The sequence below is a fragment of the Phyllobates terribilis genome, unplaced genomic scaffold (assembly GCF_046119375.1).
Source record: "Phyllobates terribilis strain yellow unplaced genomic scaffold, ASM4611937v1 Scaffold_4__5_contigs__length_816908805, whole genome shotgun sequence".
NCBI lineage: Eukaryota > Metazoa > Chordata > Amphibia > Anura > Dendrobatidae > Phyllobates > Phyllobates terribilis.
In genome coordinates this window covers 22,492,481-22,509,335 of record NW_027362764.1, presented here as the reverse complement: position 1 = coordinate 22,509,335, position 16,855 = coordinate 22,492,481, and the positions used below count along the sequence as shown (strand labels likewise).

General features: G+C 38.4%; 1 protein-coding gene across 3 annotated transcripts in view; it reads left to right on the top strand.

Moving 5' to 3' along the window:
• The window catches only part of WNT9A (Wnt family member 9A), a 178,905-nt gene that overhangs the window by 127,416 nt on the left and 34,634 nt on the right, over window positions 1-16,855 (top strand). For all 3 annotated transcript variants that reach the window (XM_073677175.1, XM_073677176.1, XM_073677177.1), the window contains one exon: window positions 12,161-12,420. In XM_073677175.1, coding sequence (XP_073533276.1) covers window positions 12,161-12,420 — 260 coding nt within the window. The remainder of the gene's footprint in view (window positions 1-12,160; window positions 12,421-16,855) is intronic.

Here is a 16,855-nt window from a genome sequence, read left to right as displayed (position 1 = left end):
TAGTTATATTCTTGTACATAGGGGGCAGTATTATAGTAGTTATATTCTTGTACATAGGAGCAGTATTATAGTAGTTATATTCTTGTACATAGGGGCAGTATTATAGTAGTTATATTCTTGTACATAGGGGCAGTATTATAGTAGTTATATTCTTGTACATAGGGGGCAGTATTAAAGTAGTTATATTCTTGTACATAGGGGGCAGTATTATAGTAGTTATATTCTTGTACATAGGAGCAGTATTATAGTAGTTATATTCTTGTACATAGGGGCAGTATTAAAGTAGTTATATTCTTGTACATAGGGGCAGTATTATAGTAGTTATATTCTTGTACATAGGGGGCAGTATTATAGTAGTTATATTCTTGTATATAGGAGCAGTATTATAGTAGTTATATTCTTGTACATAGGGGGCAGTATTATAGTAGTTATATTCTTGTATATAGAGGGCAGTATTATAGGAGTTATATTCCTGTACATAGGGGAAGTATTATAGTAGTTATATTCTTGTATATAGGAGCAGTATTATAGTAGTTATATTCTTGTACATAGAGGGCAGTATTATAGTAGTTATATTCTTGTACATAGGAGCAGTATTATAGTAGTTATATTCTTGTACATAGGGGGCAGTATTATAGTAGTTATATTCTTGTATATAGAGGGCAGTATTATAGGAGTTATATTCTTGTACATAGGGGCAGTATTATAGTAGTTATATTCTTGTACATAGGGGCAGTATTATAGTAGTTATATTCTTGTACATAGGGGGCAGTATTATAGTAGTTATATTCTTGTACATAGGAGCAGTATTATAGTAGTTATATTCTTGTACATAGGGGCAGTATTATAGTAGTTATATTCTTGTATATAGGGGGAAGTATTATAGTAGTTATATTCCTGTACATAGGGGGCAGTATTAAAGTAGTTATATTCTTGTACATAGGGGGCAGTATTATAGTAGTTATATTCTTGTACATAGGAGCAGTATTATAGTAGTTATATTCTTGTACATAGGGGCAGTATTAAAGTAGTTATATTCTTGTACATAGGGGGCAGTATTATAGTAGTTATATTCTTGTACATAGGAGCAGTATTATAGTAGTTATATTCTTGTACATAGGGGCAGTATTATAGTAGTTATATTCTTGTACATAGGGGCAGTATTATAGTAGTTATATTCTTGTACATAGGGGCAGTATTATAGTAGTTATATTCTTGTACATAGGGGGCAGTATTATAGTAGTTATATTCTTGTACATAGGGGCAGTATTATAGTAGTTATATTCTTGTACATAGGGGCAGTATTATAGTAGTTATATTCTTGTACATAGGGGGCAGTATTATAGTAGTTATATTCTTATACATAGGGGGCAGTATTGTAGTAGTTATATTCTTGTACATAGGGGAAGTATTATAGTAGTTATATTCTTGTACATAGGAGCAGTATTATAGTAGTTATATTCCTGTACATAGGGGAAGTATTATAGTAGTTATATTCTTGTATATAGGAGCAGTATTATAGTAGTTATATTCTTGTACATAGAGGGCAGTATTATAGTAGTTATATTCTTGTACATAGGAGCAGTATTATAGTAGTTATATTCTTGTACATAGGGGGCAGTATTATAGTAGTTATATTCTTGTACATAGGGGCAGTATTATAGTAGTTATATTCTTGTATATAGAGGGCAGTATTATAGGAGTTATATACTTGTACATAGGAGCAGTATTATAGGAGTTATATTCTTGTACATAGGGGGCAGTATTATAGTAGTTATATTCTTGTACATAGGAGCAGTATTATAGTAGTTATATTCCTGTACATAGGGAGCAGTATTATAGTAGTTATATTCTTGTACATAGGGGCAGTGTTATAGTAGTTATATTCTTGTACATAGGGGGCAGTATTATAGTAGTTATATTCTTGTACATAGGAGCAGTATTATAGTAGTTATATTCTTGTACATAGAGGGCAGTATTATAGTAGTTATATTCTTGTACATAGGAGCAGTATTATAGTAGTTATATTCCTGTACATAGGGAGCAGTATTATAGTAGATATATTCTTGTACATAGAGGGCAGTATTATAGTAGTTATATTCTTGTATATAGAGGGCAGTATTATAGTAGTTATATTCTTGTACATAGAGGCAGTATTATAGGAGTTATATTCTTGTACATAGGAGCAGTATTATAGTAGTTATATTCTTGTACATAGGGGAAGTATTATAGTAGTTATATTCTTGTACATAGGAGCAGTATTATAGTAGTTATATTCTTGTACATAGAGGGCAGTATTATAGTAGTTATATTCTTGTACATAGAGGGCAGTATTATAGTAGTTATATTCTTGTACATAGGAGCAGTATTATTGTAGTTATATTCTTGTACATAGGGGAAGTATTATAGTAGTTATATTCTTGTACATAGGGGAAGTATTATAGTAGTTATATTCTTGTACATAGAGGCAGTATTATAGGAGTTATATTCTTGTACATAGGAGCAGTATTATAGGAGTTATATTCTTGTACATAGGAGCAGTATTATAGTACTTATATTCTTGTACATAGGAGCAGTATTATAGTAGTTATATTCTTGTACATAGGGGCAGTATTATAGTAGTTATATTCTTATACATAGGGGCAGTATTATAGTAGTTGTATTCTTGTACATAGGGGGCAGTATTATAGTAGTTATATTCTTGTACATAGGGGCAGTATTATAGTAGTTATATTCTTGTACATAGGGGGCAGTATTATAGTATTTATATTCTTGTACATAGGACCAGTATTATAGTAGCTATATTCTTGTACATAGGGGCAGTATTATAGTAGATATATTCTTGTATATAGGAGCAGTATTATAGTATTTATATTCTTGTACATAGGAGCAGTATTATAGTAGCTATATTCTTGTACATAGGGGTCAGTATTATAGTAGTTATATTCTTGTACATATGAGCAGTATTATAATAGTTATATTCTTGTACATAGGAGCAGTATTATAGTAGTTATATTCTTGTACATAGAGGGCAGTATTATAGTAGTTATATTCTTGTACATAGAGGGCAGTATTATAGTAGTTATATTCTTGTACATAGGAGCAGTATTATTGTAGTTATATTCTTGTACATAGGGGAAGTATTATAGTAGTTATATTCTTGTACATAGGGGAAGTATTATAGTAGTTATATTCTTGTACATAGAGGCAGTATTATAGGAGTTATATTCTTGTACATAGGAGCAGTATTATAGGAGTTATATTCTTGTACATAGGAGCAGTATTATAGTACTTATATTCTTGTACATAGGAGCAGTATTATAGTAGTTATATTCTTGTACATAGGGGCAGTATTATAGTAGTTATATTCTTATACATAGGGGCAGTATTATAGTAGTTATATTCTTGTACATAGGGGGCAGTATTATAGTAGTTATATTCTTGTACATAGGGGCAGTATTATAGTAGTTATATTCTTGTACATAGGGGGCAGTATTATAGTATTTATATTCTTGTACATAGGACCAGTATTATAGTAGCTATATTCTTGTACATAGGGGCAGTATTATAGTAGATATATTCTTGTATATAGGAGCAGTATTATAGTATTTATATTCTTGTACATAGGAGCAGTATTATAGTAGCTATATTCTTGTACATAGGGGTCAGTATTATAGTAGTTATATTCTTGTACATATGAGCAGTATTATAATAGTTATATTCTTGTACATAGGAGCAGTATTATAGTAGTTATATTCTTGTACATAGGAGCAGTATTATAGTAGTTATATTCTTGTACATAGGAGCAGTATTATAGTAGTTATATTCTTGTACATAGGAGCAGTATTATAGTAGTTATATTCTTATACATAGAGAGCAGTATTATAGTAGATATATTCTTGTACATAGGAGGATGTATTATAGTAGTTATATTCCTGTACATAGGAGCAGTATTATAGTAGTTATATTCCTGTACATAGGAGCAGTATTATAGTAGTTATATTCTTGTACATAGGAGGATGTATTATAGTAGTTATATTCTTATACATAGAGAGCAGTATTATAGTAGTTATATTCTTGTACATAGGAGCAGTATTATAGTAGTTATATTCTTGTACATAGGGGCAGTATTATAGTAGTTATATTCTTGTACATAGGGGACAGTATTATAGTAGATATATTCTTGTACATAGGGGACAGTATTATAGTAGATATATTCTTGTACATAGGGGTCAGTATTATAGTAGTTATATTCTTGTACATAGGGGCAGTATTATAGTAGTTATATTCTTGTACATAGGGGCAGTATTATAGTAGTTATATTCTTGTACATAGGGGACAGTATTATAGTAGATATATTCTTGTACATAGGGGTCAGTATTATAGTAGTTATATTCTTGTACATAGGGGTCAGTATTATAGTAGTTATATTCTTGTACATAGGGGACAGTATTATAGTAGATATATTCTTGTACATAGGGGTCAGTATTATAGCAGTTATATTCTTGTACATAGGGGCAGTATTATAGTAGTTATATTCTTGTACATAGGAGCAGTATTATAGGAGTTATATTATTGTACATAGAGGGCAGTATTATAGTAGTTATATTCTTGTACATAGGGGCAGTATTATAGTAGTTATATTCCTGTACATAGGGGCAGTATTATAGTAGTTATATTCTTGTACATAGGGGCAGTATTATAGTAGTTATATTCTTGTACTTAGGGGCAGTATTATAGTAGTTATATTATTGTACATAGGAGCAGTATTATAGTAGTTATATTCTTGTACATAGGAGCAGTATTATAGAAGTTATATTCTTGAACATAGGGGGCAGTATTATAGTAGTTATAGTCTTGTACATAGGGGCAGTATTATAGTAGTTATATTCTTGTACATAGGGGCAGTATTATAGAAGTTATATTCTTGAACATAGGGGGCAGTATTATAGAAGTTATATTCTTGAACATAGGTGGCAGTATTATAGTAGTTATAGTCTTGTACATAGGGGCAGTATTATAGTAGTTATATTCTTGTACATAGGGGCAGTATTATAGAAGTTATATTCTTGAACATAGGGGGCAGTATTATAGAAGTTATATTCTTGAACATAGGGGGCAGTATTATAGTAGTTATAGTCTTGTACATAGGGGCAGTATTATAGTAGTTTAGTAGTTATATACTTATGCATAGGGGGCAGTATTATAGTAGTTATATACTTATACATAGGGGGCCGTATTATAGTAGTTATATACTTATACATAGGAGCAGTATTATAGTAGTTATATTCTTGTACATAGGGGGCAGTATTATAGTAGTTATATTCTTGTACATAGGGGCAGTATTATAGTAGTTATATTCTTGTACATAGGGGACAGTATTATAGTAGTTATATTCTTGTACATAGAGGGCAGTATTATAGTAGATATATTCTTATACATAGAGAGCAGTATTATAGTAGTTATATTCCTGTACATAGGAGCAGTATTATAGTAGTTATATTCTTGTACATAGGGGCAGTATTATAGTAGTTATATTCTTATACATAGAGAGCAGTATTATAGTAGTTATATTCCTGTACATAGGAGCACTATTATAGTAGTTATATTCTTATACATAGGAGCAGTATTATAGTAGATATATTCTTGTACATAGGAGGATGTATTATAGTAGTTATATTCCTGTACATAGGAGCAGTATTATAGTAGTTATATTCCTGTACATAGGAGGCAGTATTATAGTAGTTATATTCCTGTACATAGGAGGCAGTATTATAGTAGTTATATTCTTGTACATAGGAGCAGTATTATAGTAGTTATATTCTTGTATATAGGGGCAGTATTATAGTAGTTATATTCTTGTACATAGGGGGCAGTATTATAGTAGTTATATTCTTATACATAGAGAACAGTATTATAGTAGTTATATTCTTGTACATAGGGGCAGTATTATAGTAGTTATATTCTTGTACATAGGGGACAGTATTATAGTAGTTATATTCTTGTACATAGGGGACAGTATTATAGTAGATATATTCTTGTACATAGGGGTCAGTATTATAGTAGTTATATTCTTGTACATAGGGGCAGTATTATAGTAGTTATATTCTTGTACATAGGGGCAGTATTATAGAAGTTATATTCTTGTACATAGGGGACAGTATTATAGTAGATATATTCTTGTACATAGGGGTCAGTATTATAGTAGTTATATTCTTGTACATAGGGGTCAGTATTATAGTAGTTATATTCTTGTACATAGGGGACAGTATTATAGTAGATATATTCTTGTACATAGGGGTCAGTATTATAGCAGTTATATTCTTGTACATAGGGGCAGTATTATAGTAGTTATATTCTTGTACATAGGAGCAGTATTATAGCAGTTATATTATTGTACATAGAGGGCAGTATTATAGTAGTTATATTCTTGTACATAGGGGCAGTATTATAGTAGTTATATTCCTGTACATAGGGGCAGTATTATAGTAGTTATATTCTTGTACATAGGGGCAGTATTATAGTAGTTATATTCTTGTACTTAGGGGCAGTATTATAGTAGTTATATTCTTGTACATAGGAGCAGTATTATAGTAGTTATATTCTTGTACATAGGAGCAGTATTATAGTAGTTATATTCTTGTACATAGGAGCAGTATTATAGAAGTTATATTCTTGAACATAGGGGGCAGTATTATAGTAGTTATAGTCTTGTACATAGGGGCAGTATTATAGTAGTTATATTCTTGTACATAGGGGCAGTATTATAGAAGTTATATTCTTGAACATAGGGGGCAGTATTATAGAAGTTATATTCTTGAACATAGGGGGCAGTATTATACTAGTTATATTCTTGTACATAGGGGACAGTATTATAGTAGATATATTCTTGTACATAGGGGTCAGTATTATAGCAGTTATATTCTTGTACATAGGGGCAGTATTATAGTAGTTATATTCTTGTACATAGGAGCAGTATTATAGGAGTTATATTATTGTACATAGAGGGCAGTATTATAGTAGTTATATTCTTGTACATAGGGGCAGTATTATAGTAGTTATATTCCTGTACATAGGGGCAGTATTATAGTAGTTATATTCTTGTACATAGGGGCAGTATTATAGTAGTTATATTCTTGTACATAGGGACAGTATTATAGAAGTTATATTCTTGAACATAGGGGGCAGTATTATAGAAGTTATATTCTTGAACATAGGGGGCAGTATTATAGTAGTTATAGTCTTGTACATAGGGGCAGTATTATAGTAGTTTAGTAGTTATATACTTATACATAGGGGGCAGTATTATAGTAGTTATATACTTATACATAGGGGGCCGTATTATAGTAGTTATATACTTATACATAGGAGCAGTATTATAGTAGTTATATTCTTGTACATAGGGGGCAGTATTATAGTAGTTATATTCTTGTACATAGGGGCAGTATTATAGTAGTTATATTCTTGTACATAGGGGAGAGTATTATAGTAGTTATATTCTTGTTCATAGGGGCAGTATTATAGTAGTTATATTCTTGTACATAGGGGGCAGTATTATAGTAGTTATATTCTTGTACATAGGGGGCAGTTTTATAGTAGTTATAGTCTTGTACATAGGGGCAGTATTATAGAAGTTATATTCCAGTACATAGGAGCAGTATTATAGAAGTTATATTCTTGAACATAGGGGGCAGTATTATAGTAGTTAGTCTTGTACATAGGGGCAGTATTATAGTAGTTATATTCTTGAACATAGGAGCAGTATTATAGTAGTTATATTCTTGTACATAGGAGCAGTATTATAGTAGTTATATTCTTGTACATAGGGGGCAGTATTATAGTAGTTATATTCTTGTACATAGGGGGCAGTATTATAGTAGTTATATTCTTGTACATAGGAGCAGTATTATAGTAGTTATATTCTTGTAGATAGGGGCAGTATTATAGTAGTTATATTCTTGTACATAGGGGCAGTATTATAGTAGTTATATTCTTGTACATAGGAGCAGTATTATAGGAGTTATATTCTTGTACATAGAGGGCAGTATTATATTAGTTATATTCTTGTACATAGAGGGCAGTATTATAGTAGTTATATTCTTGTACATAGGGGGCAGTATTATAGTAGTTATATTCTTGTACATAGGGGGCAGTATTATATTAGTTATATTCTTGTAGATAGGGGCAGTATTATAGTAGTTATATTCTTGTACATAGGGGCAGTATTATAGTAGTTATATTCTTGTACATAGGAGCAGCATTATAGTAGTTATATTCTTGTACATAGGGGGCAGTATTATAGTAGTTATATTCTTGTACATAGGAGCAGTATTATAGTAGTTATAGTCTTGTACATAGGGGCAGTATTATAGTAGTTATATTCTTGTACATAGGAGCAGTATTATAGTAGTTATATTCTTGTACATAGGGGGCAGTATTATAATAGTTATATTCTTGTACATAGGGGGCAGTATTATAGTAGTTATATTCTTGTAAATAGGGGCAGTATTATAGTAGTTATATTCTTGTACATAGGAGGCAGTATTATAGTAGTTATATTCTTGTACATAGGGGTCAGTATTATAGCAGTTATATTCTTGTACATAGGGGCAGTATTATAGCAGTTATATTCTTGTACATAGGGGCAGTATTATAGTAGTTATATTCTTGTACATAGGGGGCAGTATTATAGTAGTTATATTCTTGTACATAGTGGCAGTATTATAGTAGTTATATTCTTGTACATAGGGGGCAGTATTATAGTAGTTATATTCTTGTATATAGGGGGCAGTATTATAGTAGTTATATTCTTGTACATAGGGAGCAGTATTATAGTAGTTATATTCTTGTACATAGGGAGCAGTATTATAGTAGTTATATTCTTGTACATAGTGGCAGTATTATAGTAGTTATATTCTTGTACATAGGGGGCAGTATTATAGTAGTTATATTCTTGTACATAGGAGCAGTATTATAGTAGTTATATTCTTGTACATAGGGGGCAGTATTATAGTAGTTATATTCTTGTACATAGGGGGCAGTATTATAGTAGTTATATTCTTGTACATAGGGGGCACTATTATAGTAGTTATATTCTTGTACATAGGAGCAGTATTATAGTAGTTATATTCTTGTACATAGGAGCAGTATTATAGTAGTTATAGTCTTGTACATAGGAGCAGTATTATAGTAGTTATAGTCTTGTACATAGGGGCAGTATTATAATGGTTATATTCTTGTACATAGGGGGCAGTATTATAGTAGTTATATTCTTGTACATAGGGGGCAGTATTATAGTAGTTATATTCTTGTAAATAGGGGCAGTATTATAGTAGTTATATTCTTGTACATAGGGGACAGTATTATAGTAGATATATTCTTGTACATAGAGGTCAGTATTATAGTAGTTATATTCTTGTACATAGGGGTCAGTATTATAGCAGTTATATTCTTGTACATAGGGGCAGTATTATAGTAGTTATATTCTTGTACATAGGGGCAGTATTATAGTAGTTATATTCTTGTACATAGGGGGCAGTATTATAGTAGTTATATTCTTGTACATAGGGGCAGTATTATAGTAGTTATATTCTTGTACATAGGGGGCAGTATTATAGTAGTTATATTCTTGTACATAGGAGCAGTATTATAGTAGTTATATTCTTGTACATAGTGGCAGTATTATAGTAGTTATATTCTTGTACATAGGGGGCAGTATTATAGTAGTTATATTCTTGTACATAGGAGCAGTATTATAGTAGTTATATTCTTGTACATAGGGCAGTATTATAGTAGTTATATTCTTGTACATAGGGCAGTATTATAGTAGTTATATTCTTGTACATAGGGGGCAGTATTATAGTAGTTATATTCTTGTACATAGAGGGCAGTATTATAGTAGTTATATTCTTGTACATAGGGGGCAGTATTATAGTAGTTTTATTCTTGTACATAGGGGGCAGTATTATAGTAGTTATATTCTTGTACATAGGGGACAGTATTATAGTAGTTATATTCTTGTACATAGGGGGCAGTATTATAGTAGTTATATTCTTGTACATAGGGGGCAGTATTATAGTAGTTATATTCTTGTACATAGGGGCAGTATTATAGTAGTTATATTCTTGTACATAGGGGCAGTATTATAGTAGTTATATTCTTGTACATAGGAGCAGTATTATAGTAGTTATATTCTTGTACATAGGAGCAGTATTATAGTAGTTATATTCTTGTACATAGGAGCAGTATTATAGTAGTTATATTCTTGAACATAGGGGGCAGTATTATAGTAGTTATAGTCTTGTACATAGGGGCAGTATTATAGTAGTTATAGTCTTGTACATAGGGGCAGTATTATAGAAGTTATATTCTTGAACATAGGGGGCAGTATTATAGAAGTTATATTCTTGAACATAGGGGGCAGTATTATAGTAGTTTAGTAGTTATATACTTATACATAGGGGGCAGTATTATAGTAGTTATAGTCTTGTACATAGGGGCAGTATTACAGTAGTTATATTCTTGTACATAGGGGCAGTATTATAGAAGTTATATTCTTGAACATAGGGGGCAGTATTATAGAAGTTATATTCTTGAACATATGGGGCAGTATTATAGTAGTTATATACTTATAGGGGGCAGTATTATAGTAGTTATATACTTATACATAGGAGCAGTATTATAGTAGTTATATTCTTGTACATAGGGGGCAGTATTATAGTAGTTATATTCTTGTACATAGGGGCAGTATTATAGTAGTTATATTCTTGTACATAGGGGACAGTATTATAGTAGTTATATTCTTGTACATAGAGGGCAGTATTATAGTAGTTATATTCTTGTTCATAGGGGCAGTATTATAGTAGTTATATTCTTGTACATAGGGGGCAGTATTATAGTAGTTATATTCTTGTACATAGGGGGCAGTATTATAGTAGTTATAGTCTTGTACATAGGGGCAGTATTATAGAAGTTATATTCCAGTACATAGGAGCAGTATTATAGAAGTTATATTCTTGAACATAGGGGGCAGTATTATAGTAGTTATAGTCTTGTACATAGGGGCAGTATTATAGTAGTTATAGTCTTGTACATAGGGGCAGTATTATAGAAGTTATATTCTTGAACATAGGGGGCTGTATTATAGTAGTTATATTCTTGTACATAGGGGCAGTATAATAGTAGTTATGTTCTTGTATATAGGGGCAGTATTATAGTAGTTATATTCTTGTACATAGGGGCAGTATTATAGAAGTTATATTCTTGAACATAGTGGGCAGTATTATAGTAGTTATATTCTTGTACATAGGGGCAGTATAATAGTAGTTATATTCTTGTACATGGGAGCAGTATTATAGTAGTTATATTCTTGTTCATAGGGGGCTGTATTATAGTAGTTATATTCTTGTACATAGGGGCAGTATAATAGTAGTTATGTTCTTGTACATACGGAGCAGTATTATAGTAGTTATATTCTTGTACATAGGAGCAGTATTATAGTAGTTATATTCTTGTACATAGGGGCAGTATTATAGTAGTTATATTCTTGTACATAGGGGCAGTATTATAGTAGTTATATTCTTGTACATAGGAGCAGTATTATAGTAGTTATATTCTTGTACATACGGAGCAGTATTATAGTAGTTATATTCTTGTACATAGGGGGCAGTATTATAGCAGTTATATTCTTGTACATAGGGAGCAGTATTACAGTAGTTATATTCTTGTACATAGGAGTCAGTATTATAGTAGTTATATTCTTGTACATACGGAGCAGTATTATAGTAGTTATATTCTTGTACATAGGGGGCAGTATTATAGCAGTTATATTCTTGTACATAGGGAGCAGTATTATAGTAGTTATATTCTTGTACATAGGGGGCAGTATTATAGAAGTTATATTCTTGTACATAGGGGGCAGTATTATAGAAGTTATATTCTTGTACATAGGGGGCAGTATTATAGAAGTTATATTCTTGTACATAGGGGGCAGTATTATAGAAGTTATATTCTTGTACATAGGGGGCAGTATTATAGAAGTTATATTCTTGTACATAGGGGGCAGTAATACTTTGTGCTGCTGCAGCAATTTTCTTTGTTAATAAGTTTTATCTTGTGTTTTTCTGTAGTTTTTACGATGCATCTCTTTTGTCCTTTTTAGGCTGACTGGGAACGAGCCATTGACAATTCTTCCTCTGACCTCAGAAACAGAGGGAGCTGCAGAGAAAGCCCATTATAAAATCTGTGACCGACTAAAGCTCGAGAAGAAGCAACGAAGAATGTGCCGCCGAGACCCTGGAGTAGCGGAGACCCTGATGGAGGCCATCAGTATGAGCGCCCAGGAATGCGAGTATCAATTCCACTTTGAGCGCTGGAACTGCACATTAGAAGGACGGTATCGAGCCAGTCTACTGAAGCAAGGTGCGGTACAACATGGGGATGACATTGTTACAATGTGTCGTTATCGGTCTCAGCGCGGGGTGTGAGCACCAGGGACTGCGCCCCTGAGCCCTCCAGAGTCTGGGGGGGGCCTGCGCCCCTGAGCCCTCCAGAGTCCGGGGGGGGGCCTGCGCCCCTGAGCCCTCCAGAGTCCGGGGGGTGGCCTGCGCCCCTGAGCCCTCCAGAGTCCGGGGGTTGGCCTGCGCCCCTGAGCCCTCCAGAGTCCGGGGGTTGGCCTGCGCCCCTGAGCCCTCCAGAGTCCGGGGGGGGGCTGTGCCCCTGAGCCCTCCAGAGTCCGGGGGGTGGCCTGCGCCCCTGAGCCCTCCAGAGTCCGGGGGGTGGCCTGCGCCCCTGAGCCCTCCAGAGTCCGGGGGGTGGCCTGCGCCCCTGAGCCCTCCAGAGTCCGTGGGGGGGCCTGCGCCCCTGAGCCCTCCAGAGTCCGGGGGGGGGGCTGTGCCCCTGAGCCCTCCAGAGTCCGTGGGGGGGCCTGCGCCCCTCAGCCCTCCAGAGTCCGGGGGGGGGGGCTGTGCCCCTGAGCCCTCCAGAGTCCGTGGGGGGGCCTGCGCCCCTGAGCCCTCCAGAGTCCGGGGGGGGGGGCTGTGCCCCTGAGCCCTCCAGAGTCCAGGGGGGCGACATGTGCAGGAAATACCGTTTAGTAGTTTTTCCCAGGAGTGGGTGATAAATGCAGAATTGGTGACTTGTTTCTATTCTATATTTTCTCTGATTGTTCCTCTCCTGGTTTTGGCTCCTGAGAAAAAATACTGAGCGAATACTGATAGCGGGGCCGTGGCGTAAGGCTGTGTGCCCACTATGCGTTTTTCAAAAGGAAATTCTGCAGCGAAAACGCTTAAAAAACTCTTGGTAATACGCGCCTCTTGTTCCCCAATGATAATCCGCATGCTGTGCAAATGCTGTGGAAATTTCCAATGCGGATTATCATTGCGGAAAAATACTCAGCATGTCCATTAATTTTGCGGACACGCAGCGTAATTGCCGCCATTAAATGGCTTAATATCCGCATCACTACTTGTGCACAAGTGCATATCACCCGATTCAATGTGCGGATGATACCCGGGTGTGGAGGACAGGAGACTCTCATCCAGACCCGGGGACCAGAGAACCTGTAAAAAAAGAATAAAATAAAAAATACACATTATACTCCCCTTCTGATGGCCCCCGCTCTCCTCCGCTGACGTCGGCGGTCGCGTGACCTCTCACATGACTAAATGACATCATGAAAGGTCCTTTTACACCACCGCGAGACACCGGGGAGCCAGGACCAGCGGAGGAGAGCGGGGGCCATCAGAAGGGGAGTATAATGTGTAATTTTTTACATTCTTATTCTTTTTCTTTTAACTATTACTTGGTCACACTATATATCCCAGCTGCATGGATTTATATAGTGTGACCAAGTCGTCAAGCACTTTCCAAGTGATGCTAAAATCACAATCACAGTCTGCACGCCCAGTCCGCACGCCCAGTCCGCACGCCCAGTCCGCACGCCCAGTCCGCACGCCCAGTCCGCACGCCGAGTCCGCACGCCCAGTCCGCACGCCCAGTCCGCACGCCCAGTCCGCACGCCGAGTCCGCACGCCCAGTCCGCACGCCGAGTCCGCACGCCCAGTCTGCACGCCCAGTCTGCACGCCCAGTCCGCACGCCCAGTCCGCACGCCGAGTCCGCACGCCCAGTCTGCACGCCCAGTCTGCACGCCCAGTCTGCACGCCCAGTCCGCACGCCCAGTCCGCACGCCCAGTCCGCACGCCCAGTCCGCACGCCCAGTCCGCACGCCCAGTCCGCACGCCCAGTCTGCACGCCCAGTCCGCACGCCCAGTCCGCACGCCCAGTCCGCACGCCCAGTCCGCACGCCCAGTCCGCACGCCGAGTCCGCACGCCGAGTCCGCACGCCCAGTCCGCACGCCCAGTCCGCACGCCGAGTCCGCACGCCCAGTCCGCACGCCCAGTCTGCACGCCCAGTCCGCACGCCCAGTCCGCACGCCCAGTCCGCACGCCCAGTCCGCACGCCGAGTCCGCACGCCCAGTCCGCACGCCCAGTCCGCACGCCGAGTCCGCACGCCGAGTCCGCACGCCGAGTCCGCACGCCGAGTCCGCACGCCCAGTCTGCACGCCCAGTCTGCACGCCCAGTCCGCACGCCCAGTCCGCACGCCGAGTCCGCACGCCGAGTCCGCACGCCGAGTCCGCACGCCCAGTCTGCACGCCCAGTCCGCACGCCCAGTCCGCACGCCCAGTCCGCACGCCCAGTCCGCACGCCCAGTCCGCACGCCCAGTCCGCACGCCGAGTCCGCACGCCCAGTCCGCACGCCCAGTCCGCACGCCCAGTCCGCACGCCCAGTCCGCACGCCGAGTCCGCACGCCCAGTCCGCACGCCCAGTCCGCACGCACAGTCCGCACGCACAGTCCGCACGCACAGTCCGCACGCACAGTCCGCACGCACAGCCCGCGTGCGTTTTTCCTGCCAGGGAGATGTGGAATAAATCTGCAGCATTTCTGCATGGTGGGCACGTAGCCTAAGTGTTACAATTGCAGTGACCTCTTCTACTCTCAGTGGATCCCGGATCTCCTGATCCCGGCGGATCTCCTCTCTAACAATGCGCTGCAGTGGATTTGGCTCAGAGCTGTATGGAAGTTAGACGACTTAGAAGAGATCAGTTGCAGCTTTGGATGTGACTGGAGCATAGATAACTGCACTGATTGCAGATTATCTCCTGATGTAACAGATGAGCAGATGCTCTGCTGTGCGACCTCCTGCAGATTCTTTGTGACTTCCTTGTAGTACAGATTGTGGAGTGTCTGTGACTTAATCTTCCTGGGATCTATACTCCAGTCACATCCAGAGCTGCGCTCACTATTCTGCTGTTACATCGTGTCTTATCCTCCAGTCACCTCCAGAGCTGCGCTCACTATCAGGTCTTATCCTCCAGTCGTCTGGGGCCCCGTGTGCATTCGCTGTTAATGAAGCTTGTAGGTCAGGTGACCCTCTGCTCTGTCGTCTCTGACCTCTCGCCATCTTTATGTCGGGGGTCTCTGTGCAATGAGTCCGGGGGGCTGATATAGGGGTCACCGGATTCACGCCTTACACAGAAGGTGTTATTACTTTAGAGTCGCACTCACCCTGGAATCCTGATGAGGACTGTGCTGATGGTTTGTTACAGTGTATCAGTGCAGACCTTCCTCTGTGAACCGACTACAGGTGCAGCACTAATCTCTGCTGTGCTGATGGTTTGTTACAGTGTATCAGTGCAGTCCTTCCTCTGTGAGCCGACTACACGGCAGCACTAATCTCTGCTGTGCTGATGGTTTGTTACAATGTATCAGCGCAGACTTTCCTCTGTGAGCAGACTACACGGCGGCACTAATCTCTGCTGTGCTGATGGTTTGTAACAGTGTATCAGTGCAGACCTTCCTCTGTGAGCAGACTACACAGGCAGCACTAATCTCTGCTGTGCTGATGGTTTGTTACAGTGTATCAGTGCAGACTTTCCTCTGTGAGCAGACTACACAGGCTGCACTAATCTCTGCTGTGCTGATGGTTTGTTACAGTGTATCAGTGCAGACCTTCCTCTGTGAGCAGACTACACAGGCAGCATTAATCTCTGCTGTGCTGATGGTTTGTTACAGTGTATCAGTGCAGACTTTCCTCTGTGAGCAGACTACACAGGCAGCACTAATCTCTACTGTGCTGATGGTTTGTTACAGTGTATCAGTGCAGACCTTCCTCTGTGAGCAGACTACACAGGCAGCACTAATCTCTACTGTGCTGATGGTTTGTTACAGTGTATCAGTGCAGACTTTCCTCTGTGAGCAGACTATACAGGCAGCACTAATCTCTACTGTGCTGATGGTTTGTTACAGTGTATCAGTGCAGACCTTCCTCTGTGAGCAGACTACACGGCAGCACTAATCTCTGCTATGCTGATGGTTTGTTACAATGTATCAGCGCAGACTTTCCTCTGTGAGCAGACTACACGGCGGCACTAATCTCTGCTGTGCTGATGGTTTGTTACAATGTATCAGCGCAGACTTTCCTCTATGAGCAGACTACACAGGCAGCACTAATCTCTGCTGTGCTGATGGCTTGTTACAGTGTATCAGTGCAGACTTTCCTCTGTGAGCAGACTACACGGCAGCACTAATCTCTGCTGTGCTGATGGTTTGTTACAATATATCAGTGCAGACTTTCCTCTGTGAGCAGACTACACGGGCAGCACTAATCTCTGCTGTGCTGATGGTTTGTTACAGTGTATCAGCGCAGACCTTCCTCTGTGAGCAGACTACACGGCAGCACTAATCTCTGCTGTGCTGATGGCTTGTTACAGTGTATCAGTGCAGACCTTCCTCTGTGAGCCGACTACAGGTGCGGCGCTAATCTCTGCTGTGCTGATGGTTTGTTACAGTGT